Raw genomic sequence first — 14,285 nt, 5'->3', positions numbered from 1 at the left:
TTTGTCAGTGCAGTCGGAAGGTGAGAGAAGTTTGAGACTCCTGGTTTAGCATTTACGTGTCCACGTGTGCTAGAGACCATCGTGTCGCGGGCCACGGAAAACGAGATCGCCGAGGGAGGCTGAGCAAATTGTTTGTTCAACCCTGTCGTATCAAAGCTCCGAACAACGCGACAGCCAGCGCGATAGCGAAAAAGACAGCGAGGGTAGCACGGTAAATGTTGCCTGCAGTTCCAACGTCAACTCTCATGCTGAATTAAGTTGTGGCAAAGACACACAGCCTTCAGCCTCATCGCGTTACAAGCAGAAGAGGAAGAAGTCGGTCAACACGCGCAGAACACTTACTATCGTATCTATAGCTCGCTACAACGATGGTAAAGGCCTGGCTTCGCCCTTCGCTTGGGTGAAACACTAGCTGCAATAGCAGCGCAGCACCCACTGCCTTGCGCATGCAATCTCGTTGGGTAACGGCGAAACTCGAGAATATCCGCCTGCCGTATAGCACGGATATAGTGCCTAGAATATACTGGCTAGCCTGCCGAGCGGCAGCGCTGCGCAATGGGAGATGGTGGCGCCGTTTGCAATGAAAGCCCACCGGTGGCGACAGAAGGCGTTGCTTGTCGGGAGGGTGCTGCCGCAGCAGACGGCGGGGTTTTGTCGCTTCGTAAGGCAGCAGGCTGGTCTTGTGCTTACGTGATTAACCTGCTTGTGCGCGTATTTTTGTTGAGCTAAGTGTAGTGTTTGTTGTCCTGTGCGGCTGCTTGCACATGCAAGTCATCGCGTCCGCTCCTCCGAGTAGTTCTCTGGTGATTTCGTCGGTTTTGTGCGCGCGTTCTGTGCGTGCGTGTAGCCGTTCTGCGTGCTTTCACCGTATAGTCAAATCATATGGACTGAGCTCTCAATTGTTCTTTTCCCGTGAGCATCACTAAACGAGCTACATGTGACTGCACAAAAACATGTCAAAGCCAAAGCGACAGTGCAAAGAGAAGGCTTGCTTTGTGCCACAGTGTAAAAGCGGCATACCGCTCGAACATGTAGCGCGATTCTATGTTTACTGCACCATCTGGTGCTACTTGCAGAATGGGAACGAAACTTAAAACAGAAGACGGAAGGCTGACACCAGCTGCTTTGGTTAGGGAGAAACATTCTGAGAGCAGTTGTATCGAGCGCATGTTGAGTACCACCGTAGTAAAAAGAGCGATCGCTTCCCCGCGATAAACCGCGTCTGAAACCCGACACCACCCCTACGATATCCAAGCATTATCTGAAGCACATTGTGCTTAAAATATCAGCAAAGAGGAAAACGACATCTGTCCTCCAGCAAATCGTCACAGGCGACCTGCATCGGAAGCCTCCGAGTTGTGCTCAGCAATTGAGAGTGCCGAATCGGTGAGCCTGGAACGACCTGGTGCAGATTACGGAGCTTTAGTAATTGAAAAGTGCACCGCACACTGTGGTTCTAAAGAATGAAGCGCTGGTGAATTTGTGAATCGCAAAATGATTGTAAACATATCTGCCGTCCCGCGAGAGCTATTCTAGAACTTCTCTATTCCACATGGATGGAAGTGCCATCTGTGTCAGTGGATTAATTAGCTTACGCCTATTGTGAAGCATGAAGAAAACAACTTTGCTCGATGGGTAATCAGCGGTAGCCGTGGTGTATCTCAGGGGAAGAGAGAAGTCAAAACATATATATCTTCACAATGAGCTTGCAAAGAGGGCGAATACTTGATCAAGGAGGTTTCCTTGACAAATATTTGTAGTGGAAGCGACATAAAGCCGGCCTCAGGAAAGCACACTTCCAACGAAGGCACGTTTTTTTTTGCTGAGAAGTGTTTATTACGTATGCGGTCCGATGGAGAGTCGTATGCTTTCTGTAAGTACCAAGGAATTCTGGCTGAACCGAGCACACAGAATATCTAAATAATAGCTAGTAAAATTAACTGACGTGTTTCACTTCCTCTGTTAGAGAAAATGTTGCTGAAAAAGTACTCTAGATAAAAAGCTTATGTTGTATCGGCTCTAGAGCACATCTTCTCTTCGTAAGCACCGGATGTTCGAAGGTCGAAGATGTGCTTTCGCGCATGCGACAAGCCGTAAACGTGTAGCTTCTAGTCGGAGGCTCAAAAGAGACACTGTAACCTACCTCCGTGACAGCTATGGTCGCTTACGGCTTAACTAAAGCAAAGATGCAGCAGTCATTTTGCTGATGTCGCGAGAGAGCGAGACAGCGCGGTCTGCACCCTCCCGACTAGCAGCGCTCCACGCGGCGGCTGTGGGCATTTATCGCTCGTGGTGCCACCAGGGAGGCCACGGTCGGCTCACTAGCCAGTATATTCTAGGCACTATAGTGCAGAGACGCCGTTAACCCTGCACATATCACGCAGAGAACAACAGTTCAGCCTAATGGCCCTTGCACGTTTGCGCTGGTGGATTTATATTGCCGATTTTTTTTTTTCCAGACAAAGAGGAAAAAGACGTAAGTAAAGAGGCTCGCCTCAATTGCCTTCGCCGGCTTTGTGGAGAATGCATTCCGCACTCAGCAGTTTTACCCACCCTCCGCGGTGGCTCAGTGGCTAAGGCGCTCGGCTACTGAGCCGGCGTCCCCGGGTTCAAACCCTACCGCGGCTGCCGCGTTTCGATGGAGGCGAAACGCAAAAGTCGCCCGTGTGCTGTGCGATGTCAGTGCACGTTAAAGATCTCCAGGTGGTCGAAATTATTCCGGAGACCTCTACTACGGCCCCTCTTTCTTTCTTTCATCTTTCAATCTCTCCTTTATTTTTTCCCTTACGGCGCGGTTCGGGTGTCCACCGAGATATATGAGACAGTTACTGCGTCATTTACTTTCCTAAAAAAAGCAATTTTCAGTTTACAATTTCTACAACTCATCATTAAACGAGGGACGAGAAAGCGGACGACGAACAGGAGTATCAGTCTGTCCTGTTTGCCATCGGCTCATTTGTCGGCCTTGATTTTAAGAACGATAGAGTTCTTCGCTTAAAAACTAGCCCTGATCAGCGCCTTTTTTCCCCCTACAATCTCCATCTGATGTGTGGCTTGGTGTTTTCAGCGCCCAGACTGGCCATTGTATCTTGAGGTTAGGCGGGCTCAGGCGACCGAGCAAACAACGTGAGAAAAAAAAAGTTGTAAGAAGATTCATGTTAAAATGGCTTAAGTCTGCGAAGCACATTGGCTCACGCTGGGTCGGTGCAGTCGTGCGAGTTAGCCCTTGAAGAGAGTATTTGTTACGCTACCTTCTTATTAACGACGCTAAATGTGGCGCACGCGGCGTAGACCTTTCCATCGGTCGAGAGTGATCCCGAAACACCCTATCTGGGTTGTTGTAAACCCGCTCCTCTGCAGCTTCCACTGCCCTTACTTCAGGTGCACACAACAGTCCAGTGGGAATCATGGCGACGCCCGCGCAGCCCATCTTGGAAAGCTGTATAGGCAGCGGAAGTAAACGCGGGACTCGTTCGTTAGGATGCTGCTTGTCCCGAACGGCCGACGCGAGGGGGGTGCGCCGCGTCACATCGTTTGAATGCTCGGAGTTCCACTCTTCAGCCACTTGGCAACTCTCAGACATCGAGCGATTGGAGGCTGCGCTGCCCAGCTCTGATCCGGCCGTTCAAAAGCGGCTGGCGGGCTGGGCTTGGGATTCGCTGGGAAGCACCCGTTTCTGGCTACAGCTCGTAGCCAAGAGCCAATCCGTCATTAGGCTGTACCCGCCTTAATGCTCCCAATAATGTGATAAAATTTTTCACTACCACCACCACATCGTTCTCCTCCAGGACGTGGGATGTCCACCTTTGTAGCCTTAACAGCGAACCTCCCGCGAAAGGTTCAGACCGCGAGCGGTCGTCTGGCACGTATTCACTGCGCATTTCATTTTTCTTCTGCCGCCGCAGCCGTGTAAATAGAGAAGCAGGCCTAAATTATGTAGTCGAACAAGAAGTCCGCAGAGCAGCTCTGCCCACACCCATGGCCGCCACCTACGCCTTGCCAAATAGGCCAACGTTCAAGCGCTTCTTGTCAGCTACAAAACGCTAAACACAAAATGATGTTTTAAGCGCGAGATTTTTGACGCCGGTGAAGTGCTTAATAAAGTAAAACATTATAATATTGACTGCACGGAATGCTTTCGCTCTATATTAGAGTATAATGCGGTAAATTGTGGGCCACGCGCTGATGTTATGTCAGACCTAGAACCCCAAGGTTGTAAACTCTGAGTCTTCTTTAGCTCGTCCTTATTGAGCGCTCTTTCTCCTCGGTCACCGCTTTTCACTGTTTCGCTAACAGCAGTCTCTTCTCTTTCTTCAAAGCTGGGAAGAAGGTCCAACCTAACCGAGTCGGTCCTCAGCCCGTTGAGGGGAAGGTTGGCCTCTCCATCTTTCAAGGTGCCTCTGTTGGGGTTGATTGAGGTAAGATGTGTCTGATTGTCTTTGGCGCGTACATGCAAAATGGTACCCGTGTCATAGCAGTGACCCGCTTGAATACTAGGCGCCAGACACGGCAGTTATTCAATTACCGTGATAAACAAGAGCAATATGATTACTTTTCTTGGTAATTTGTAATGTAATTAAATATTTTGGACCAGTAATTTCGCTACTGAAATTCCTTTTACTAAAACGGACCGATTCTTATCGTGTTAGCGAAGCTTTAGTCTCTCATTTCCAAGCCACAGCGCTTCGAAAGCAGGAACGACATGCGGCAAGCCCGGAACTGGACCAAGAAATTAAGACAGAATTAGCGCCGTGTTCGCGAGACCGCCTGTGTCCTCTGTAGCCCGGTCGGTGCTCGCCAGTGCAGAGAGGCAGGCAGGAATGCACATGTCGCGAGAATCCCCCAAACAAGAAGATGTGAGTTCCCGTGGCTGCGTCGGCCACGTGCACAGCGGTGCATGCCTGCTTACGCTGGTCTCCACAGTGTGCGGGTGAGGGAGCATGCACACGGACACGCGCTTGGCGCGATCGTTGCCGAGCAAAAGCTGCTGAGGATTGATTCCCAGTGCAGCTTCTGAGAAGCAATCGATAGCCTGCTTCGGAGGCTTCAAGCGGTGCAGACAGAGCGAACACCAAGGCAATAGGGTTCACCGCTCTTTTCTGTCTTATGGCGAATTCCACCGGTCGACCCGGAGCAGCTTATCTTGCTCCGTGGTGGCGCATGCATGTTCCACTGGTAGATCTAGACCGGGTAGGCGAGTTCCACTGGTCGTTTCGGCGCAGATCGCTCCACGGCAGGGCGCTCTCTCTCCTAATAATCCCAGCATAGGCGCATTTAACCTGGGCGTCAGTTTACATCTATGATTGTCCTTATGACGGCTAGAAGGGCGCCCTAGCGTCATGCTCCTTCATCAGATCGAGTATTTACGCTCCTCTTTGGTTAAAGGCGCGAAACACACAGAGGCACAAAGAAGGTGAACGTTGCTACAAGGAAGGCAGAGGAAAGAAACGTTCAGCAAGATAAAGAGGGCCCAAATTTACCCAAGCGTAAAGGTCTTGCGCGTCTCGCTCTTGTCCGCCATGTTGTGCCGGTGCGCGGATCCTGTCAGCAAGTAAAAATACCAATGCTAGGAAATTAGTTGACGCACTTCTTATCGGAAAGGAAGGAAGCATGTGCATCAGCGACACATCTATACCTTTGTATAAAGCCGAGAACAACAATTTCACCCGTTCGCCACCGTATCAAACCTGAAGCATGACGGTGTTCTTTGCGTGTATGACGGCGATATGTTTGTGCGTTTGGCCTATAGGTAAAGCAGTTGTGAGTGTCGCTCAATCCCTTCTGCCTTCCTTGTGTCTGTGCGTGTATCACGCCTTTAACCAAACATCAACAATTACCAACTAGCACAACAAGGCGTTCTTGACAGCATTTGTGCTTGTCGCCTCGATTAATTTGCAAAGCATATGGGGAGAGCACGTAGACCAACAACGATGGCGAAACGTATGCCGCCTGAGAGGTGTTAATAAAAGAAATTTTCTCCCCGTCGTCCTGAAAACCGTAAAAATTCGTCGGCTACATCGGCGCTGCAACGCGTAACTATTCAATTTAGGCGTACGTACACATGCCAATGGCATGCACTCATCCCCAGTGTTAAGCCTTGTTTGTCATAGCCATTGGGCGTGCTAAAATGAGGCGCAGCTCAAAAATAAACACGAGATATGACTGACCTGAGTCATCATCGTCAAGCTCAAATGTGCAGAAGGAAGCCAATACCAACCTCCGGAATCGAAGGCGCATGAGAGCTTCCGTCGGGTTCCGCGTCGGAGCAATGTTTGTTTCACTGATCGGTCAGGAATGGATTGAATTGGATTTTTATGTCGCAAGGGCATCTATGGCCAAAGAGCGCCATGGCACAAGGTATCTCCCTTTCTCAAGGTGGGGTCAAAGACCTGTTTCCCAAGTATGTCACCCTAAATAAGCCGAGCCCCAGACCAGGGCAAAGCTTGTATTCATTGCATTACCAGTGGGTATCCGGCTGTACTGGGGATCGAACCCTGCACCTCCCGCATGCGAGGCTGATGCTCAATCACCGATCAGGAATGGGTCACCCTGTGTAATATTTGGTAAGCTTGACGCAGATTCAGCATATTGCTCCAAATCGACAAGTACAATTCGCCAATAATGAAAGGCACCAGTGTTTGCTGGTGCTCATTTTTGCGTCGTCTCATCTTATGGGAGCACAGTATGAGGGAGGGAGGGTGGAGGAAAGTAGTCAGCTAGAACTGACATGGCGACAAAACCAAAGAATGTGGGCCTTATATTTCGAGAGAAAATTTGGTGTTTCTTTTCCTCTGTTTTGCTTAGGAGAAATTCATTGAGAGCTAAGGTGTACGGCGTGGTGCACAATTTTATCGGGATTTTTTAATTTTGCCGTTACTGTGTACTTACATGAGAGGCCACAGAATTGGCATGCTGCTGGCTCTAGAAATGCCGCTGCGAACAAGAAATGCCCGCACAGGTAGCGGATTACACATTTTTTTACTCAGCATAGCGCGACTATACATTACGTACGCGTCTCAACGACTAATATCACCACGGGACGAAGAGCGTGGTCAACCACTTTTTCTTTTCAGTCCTAAACAAAGCTCAAAAAGCCTTTTTTCTGTATTACGCTGGGCTGTCAGCATCCACATCAACACAGCAGCTGCTCAGCGCGGCCAATAATGCTATTTTCAAAGCGGTGCAAAATATTTGGCACCCACTCTGAAGTTCGCTCACTCAGGCGGGGCAGTAAATACAGAAATGATGATGATTATGGATATTTATGGCGCAAGGGCATTTATGGCTAAAGGGCGCCGTGACACAAGGTACTTTCCACTAATTAAGATGGGGTCAAAGACCCATTTTCCAAGCATTTCACCCCTGATCATCCGAACACCAGGCCAGGTGAAAGCTTGCGCCCATTGTACTCCGGCGCTCAACTATTTGGCCACCGCTGCGTTAAAAATACAGAAAACTAAGATATTTAGAAGAGCGGTGACCGCTGTGCTTCTTTGTGTGGGTGAAAAAGCGCAAAGTAATTTCAGAATTCCATTGCTTTTCAGAAGTAATTTAAATGTAATTTCATTAAACCTGCGGGATTTTTAATGGTGTCCAGAATAACGTAATTTAATTACTTTCCAAAAGTAACTTTGCCGTGTATGCTAGGCGCAGCCGAAGGCAGCGGCACCGCCGGTGCCGCTTGCGGAGAGTGACCGAGAGTTCTTCAGGAAGCTCGAGCTCTCTGACTCGGCGAGCGGGCTGAACACCGTGCTGAAGAACCTGCAGGCCAAGCAGTACGGGCTGCGCATGTACGCCGTCGCCGTCGAGGAGGCCAGGCACATCCACGAAGACTTGCCTCCCGAACAGCGCATGGAGCGCGTGCGCAACGTGGTGCGTGTGAGAACGGTGCACGGTCGGTGCCTAGCTGCGTGCTGAAAACGCTCCTCAGCGCTCCCTCCTCACTTTCTCTCCTTTCGCTTTCGCACCTTTGGTTGGCCCGGCGCGACCACGCTATATATAGGCGCCGCACAGCTAGTAGATATTTCACTTCGGATAAGGGTAGAAAGACCAGGGCATGCTCAAGACAGTGTTGTGTCGTAGGTGATTGCTCGAATTAGTATATGCAAGCAAATACATTCACCATAGTCTAGACTCAACATAATAACAAAGCTTCGCGATTTTTTTACATGCGCTGAAGATTTTGACCCTTTTGCAGGTGTTTCATAGAAAGATAAAGAAGGGGGCTTGAGGAGGAAGAGGCTGACAGCATAGGGGTACACCGTTATATCCTCAATAATGAAAACCGCTTTATGCAGCCCAAAGATCTCCTCTCTTGGCTTTTGTTAAACAGCTCTGTTGCCGCTTCCACTCAGCTAGCACGAAGTCCCCGCCACAGCTGACTGAGCAGTGGGTCAACGCCCAACGAGGAGACCACATTGTAAATGCGCATAAGCTGTGAGCAATTGTGGTTGCGTGCTCTGTAATTTTTGGCAGCTTGCTCAAAATGATCATTTATAGTCAGGAATATAGCCCTTCAAACAAGAACTACGACGGCTTCTGTATATAGAATTTGCAAAGCCGCCATCGTTGGCGTCCGGACACACTTGATTTTGATTCCTAACGGGTACATAGACGGTCGCTCAGCAACTAGAGCTTGCCTTGTTTTCTCGTCTGCATGGCTTAGCCCATGACATGGGCGGTAGATATTGGGAAGTCGGCAGCAGAAGCCAAACTTACGTGTTGCAGACGCATAAGAACTGAAAATACTGCACCCCTTCACATTATTCTATTCTTGATGCACGTTCGTGGTGAACACAAGCGCAGATGATGCCCTGGTAGCTCACTTACTGAAGCGACGCAGCCCATCATGTGTGGCCATGCCCAGCCATTGCGAGATGGGGCTTCCTTAGCGCGAACGAGCCGACGAGGAACCAAAGAAGGGGGCATAGACTGCGCGTATAACCTCGATGTTTATGAAATTCGGGTTCACGGAATCCATCCCAGATCAAATACAGGACGATGTGCGCTGCTTTCTAGTACAGGAAGGAACTCATTCTTCGACGTCTCCAACCGACCGCAAAAGCCTCCAGCCCCGACCAGTCACGCGGCCTTCACCAAAGCAACTTACGCAATTTTTTTTATTCCATGCGATAGCATCTGGGGCGTAGGCGAGGCAGCACCCTGGCGTGTCCAGTCGCGAAACTCTGATTCGTCGAGAAATTTATGACGTCTCAACTTCACCTGACATCATGAAACCAACCAAATTGTGGCGCGACCTTTCAAACTCAATGCGCCCGTGTGCTGTACGATTTCAGTGCACGTTAAAGATCCCCAGGTGGTTGAAATTATTCCGGAGCCCTCCACTAAGGCATGTCTTTCTTCCTTTCTTCTTTCACTCCCTCCTTTATCCCTTCCCTTACGGCGCGGTTGAGGTGTCCACAGATATATGAGACAGATACTGCGCCATTTCTTTTCCCCCAAAACCAGCTATTATTATTATTATTATTATTATTATTATTATTATTATTATTATTATTATTATTATTATTATTATTATTATTATTATTATTATTATTATTATTATTGTTACAACCATAGGCTGCGACAGTAGCGATCTGGCTGTTGGAGGCGGCAAGAGTAGCAGGGAGCGTCAGATGACTGTTTAAACTATGACTTTTTAAATAAAAATCACATGAATGTAACATTCCATGAACAACGCCTCGACGGCGCGAATAGGTCACGTTCGGTGGCCACTGCATTAGACCACAACGCAATCGTCGCAGCCCAACATCCCTTTTTTAACGGCGTCTCTAGTTAACCTCCCTGCCTTTCCGTCTTTCTCTCTCTCTCTCGAGCTGTGCTTAGGAGGTCGTCGTCTTCGTTACTTCAATTCGTGCGCAATGGATCTAGAAAATAATCTAATTGCGTTGACCTTTTAAATCGCGTTGAGCGGCGCCATAATATCAATTCTATATAGCATTACTGTCTAGGGTGAGCGATTTCAACGGTGTGTGTGCGTTGTTCTGCGTCACACAAAATCCTTGGAAAAAAAAAAAGTTCCGCAGGTCGGCCTGGAACGCAGGAATTTCTCGCAGAGCGAGTAGAGAACCTCACAACCAAGACCAGTGCCGTGTTAATTGATGGATAAAGGTAAACATAATCTGTGCCGCAAGGCAGCAGCGGTGGCGACGAAACTTTCCATGACGTCATCCTAGGTGGCGTGAGCGAACAGAATGTCGATGACGTATACAAACTCCGTCTCCGTCCGCGTCATGGCAAGCTACTGCGAGCTCGCCTGAAAAACCTCCGCGCGTCGCCCAGTCGCATCGGCCTCACTCCGAACACGAACCGGCAAAATGGGCCACGCCTTGCCGCGTATTAAATACGCCGCAGTTGCTAATAAAAACAATAAAAGAAGAATGGTGCGGCGTGAACAAAACGTTTGTGGTGGCGGTGTTAGTGGGGGCAGGGGTTCAGCAGTAGTTAAACTAGATAAAAGAAAATATTTTCAATGACCAACAAAAGCAGTTTGCCGCAGTTTGAAAAAAGCAAAGCAATCGTTAGTGTTAGTGCATTTGAAACGTTGGTCTTACAGAGCATGGCCTGCCATTTTTTTTTTTTTTTGAGCGCGGATCTGTGCGGCTTTCCTTCATCGCGGCCATTCCCTTTAAAACGTTGGTGAAGCAGCTCGGTGCCACCAGCTTGAATCGTTGAATCGAGTGCCGGGAAAGAAAACTGCTCCATTTTTAAATAAAATTTCTCGGCAGAACGTCCGTTTTTTTTCCCCCGAATAATGACACCCTACCCACAGGGACCCACAGGATCGACTGTTCTCTAGAAAAAAAAATTGAATGGAGCATTTCTCCTAGTTCCTTCAAAGGGGCTGTGAAAGGGGATCTCAACAAAGATGCGATGTGCTTGGGATGCCTAAGGACGCCACTTCATAAATATCCTCCAGCAAGAAGTTTTTAGATGCGCTTCGTATCAACGACCACAGTTTGTAGACGAGTCTTCGAGTCCAGAGGGCTCTGGTTCAGAGAGCGCGGGCAGCGGCTACCGCCAATGGCGTTCCGGAATGAGGACTATCATCCAGGCAAGGGAGCGGTGAAACCCTCCACTCTCCTCTAAAACCCGGCTCAGTGCATCCAATAAAGTTTTACCACCACCTTCGTAGAGCCCCGCCGCGGTGGCTCAGTGGTTAGGGCGCTCGACTACTGATCCGGAGTTCCCGGGTTCGAACCCGACCGCGGCGGCTGCGTTTTTATGGAGGAAAAACGCTAAGGCGCCCGTGTGCTGTGCGATGTCAGCGCACGTTAAAGATCCCCAGGTGGTCGAAATTATTCCGGAGCCCTCCACTACGGCACCTCTCTCTTGCTTTCTTCTTTCACTCCCTCCTTTATCCCTTCCCTTACGGCGCGGTTCAGGTGTCCAACGATATATGAGATAGATACTGCGCCATTTCCTTTCCCCCAAAACCAATTATTATTATTACCTTCATAGAAGCTGAGTTATCTGCAGTTAAGATTTGAATTCCCGCGTCTTCGCGCCTTTCCCTCTCCTCCCGTCACTTTTTGCACGCTGAAAATGAAATTTCGGCGCGGTGGCTCAGTGGTTAAGGCGCTCGACTACTGATCCGGAGTTCCCGGGTTCAAACCCGACCGCGGCGGCTGCGTTTTTATGGAGGAAAAACGCTAAGGCGCCCGTGTGCTGTGAGATGTCAGTGCACGTTAAAGATCCCCAGGTGGTCGAAATTATTCCGGAGCCCTCCGCTACGGCACCTCTTCCTTCCTTTCTTCTTTCACTCCCTCCTTTACCAATCCCTTACGGCGCGGTTCAGGTGTCCAACGATATATGAGACAGATACTGCGCCATTTCCTTCCCCCCCCCCCCAAAAAAAAACAATTATTATTATTATTACTCCTCCGTCGGCCCCTCGCACTGGCCCCCTCCGGCCGGCTGCCGACGCGCGCGAACCAACGCTAGCAGTTCGCTGCTGACGTAAGGAACGCTACATGACGTAACGAGCGCAGATTCGGGCGAAAGCGCAGCGCCGCAGGTCGCCGCTAAACGCGGAAGGAGGAGTTTTAGAAATTGTATTGTGAATTATCGGCTCGCTTTTGAGGTCTTGTACGCGGCATAAATGCTCGTTGGCCTGTACTCTACACAATGCGAGCATTTTATAGCCAACCGCAAACACCCTTTTCAGGGACCCTTTTGAAACATTCTGTTGCAACTTGCGCTTTACCTGTGTGCTCCCATTTGGCCAGTTTTCTTAAGCCAGCGCTGCTGTGATGTCGTGCGGCAAGCGATGACGCTCAGACGTGGGTGCTCTGTGCGCAGTACCACCGAGTGAAGGCCGCGTTCGAGAAGGAACAGCGCGAGCGACTCCAGGTCCAGTCCAAGTCGAAGGCCGGCCTGTCCTCTCCGCTGGCCTCCTCCGAAGAGCGCATCAAGCACCTGAACCTGGTGCTGCTCTACTACGCCTCGGGCCTGAAGCACATCTACGAGAAAGAGGTCAGCCACTGAGGGGCCGGGACAGCCGAGGCCTACGGTCACGGTGACAGTGTGCCATTCCATACTGCGTCATTGTTGCCGAAATGCAAGGAAATTAAATAAAAGAGATGAAAAATGGACACGAGCATTGAGTGCACCGAAGCTACAAACGTGCGCCTCTCGTTCCTTTGTGTGCAGATATGTGTGGCATGAATGATGCATTTATGCAGTCTTGTTGCATGGAATTTTCAAAAAATAAATACGGCTTGCTGCCGTGCCGCAGTCACCAAAGTTGTATTTATGGTTCCGGTGCCCATTCAAAAAACCAGCTATTTGTCAACTAGTAAATAAGTTAACGAATTTAGTTTTATTAACTGCTTACTTCTGCAATTTAGAGACCTAATTTAAGAACAGGATTGCAGACAAGCTTCAGCATAACTAATTCAAACAAAAACAAAAAAAACGAAAAATACTAGAACCGAGTAGCTTAAATGATAGAACCGAGTAGAACGTGCGAAAGCACTTGACGCAACACCGCCTCAAAGGAAACCGCACGGCAGCACACGGCACGGGCAGCGCGCGCCCATCGTCCCCGCGCGGTTGCTCGCGTAAAGGCGGATTCACACTGGCGGGTCGCAAACGTCGCGCGACCAATTTCGGGCAATTCGTTACCGTTTTCGAAGCACTAGGAAAGCGGGAAAGGAGCGTAGCAAATCGATTTAAGCCTGTCGCGCGACCTCCGCAACTCGCCAGTGTAATGGCGCGTTCACACTTGGACATTCGGCGGCGAGAGCGAGCGGCATCCGCTGCCGCGGCAGACATTGCGCCGGAATACCCAGCGGAAAGCCCGATCGGTCCAGGACCGAATTCTGCCACCGGAAAAAAATCCGCCGAATCGCGTCAGCCAATAGGATGGCGAGGAAGCTGCTTCTGCCGGTAGAGCAAGATGGCGTCCATGCATTCGCAGGACTCCCAGCAACACATCGTCGCTATAGCCACGTCACCGACATCGCAGCAAACGAATACGTTGATTGATGCCGTTAAGAATTATCGCGTGCTTTATGACAAGCGGCACCCACAACGTAAAGACAATCTTTTAAAGGACTTTCCTTTGGAGCAAGATCGGAGCAGCCCTAGGCAAGAGCAGTATGTATGCAATATTTCCAACATGCACGTCTTGTTTACCACGTCTAGTCTGTCACCGCTTGCAGTGAATGAGTTACTTAGTACTGGCGTTGAAAATTATTTTGATACTAGCGCGCCTTTACCCGTCCATAAAAGTGAGACCTGTGCACGGCTGAATGCTGTCTGGTAGCATATATAGCTTTGATCGAGCCGTCAGCATAGGGGCTCATGAAATCGTAATGAACCGCGATATGCATTAACCCCTTAACAAACAGGCTCTGAAAAGCTTTTTGACGGCCGAAACGTGCTTTTCCGAAATGAACCGCTAGTTAAAACCGAATGTATGTACCTGTGATTAGCACACAGCTGACTAGTTAGGAAAATTAACGGTGCTCTTGTTTGGAGCGAGACCGTTTCACCAGTGCGCGGTGAATTGTCCAAAGACGCGGAAACGATCACTGAATAAACTCTAGTGCAGTCAATTTGGAAAGTTTTGTACCGCAAACAATAGCATCGGTTGCTGAATGCCCAGAAAGCGCATTTGTGTATTTAGCTACCCGCCAGTGTTGCATGCTATCTAAGAATGACTATGCAGTATGTGCTGCACATTATTTGTGCAGTGATGCACAGCTGAATAAAGGTGTGTAAAAAAATGTATCCTTTGCTGCAGGTATAGCTTGCCAGAA

General features: G+C 49.4%; 1 protein-coding gene across 1 annotated transcript in view; it reads left to right on the top strand.

Annotated features, from left to right (window-relative positions):
- LOC144129511 (PDZ domain-containing protein 8-like) overlaps nucleotides 1–12,614 on the top strand; it is a 62,192-nt gene extending 49,578 nt beyond the window's left edge. The window contains exons 20-23 of the mRNA XM_077663670.1: nucleotides 2,460–2,476; nucleotides 4,320–4,418; nucleotides 7,648–7,872; nucleotides 12,322–12,614. Of these exons, the coding sequence (XP_077519796.1) occupies nucleotides 2,460–2,476; nucleotides 4,320–4,418; nucleotides 7,648–7,872; nucleotides 12,322–12,507 (527 nt within the window). The 3' untranslated portion in view covers nucleotides 12,508–12,614. The remainder of the gene's footprint in view (nucleotides 1–2,459; nucleotides 2,477–4,319; nucleotides 4,419–7,647; nucleotides 7,873–12,321) is intronic.
- Nucleotides 12,615–14,285: the final 1,671 nt, after the last annotated feature.

The sequence above is a fragment of the Amblyomma americanum genome, chromosome 4 (assembly GCF_052857255.1).
Source record: "Amblyomma americanum isolate KBUSLIRL-KWMA chromosome 4, ASM5285725v1, whole genome shotgun sequence".
Taxonomy (NCBI): Eukaryota; Metazoa; Arthropoda; class Arachnida; order Ixodida; family Ixodidae; genus Amblyomma; species Amblyomma americanum.
This window is presented reverse-complemented; position numbering and strand designations above follow the sequence as displayed.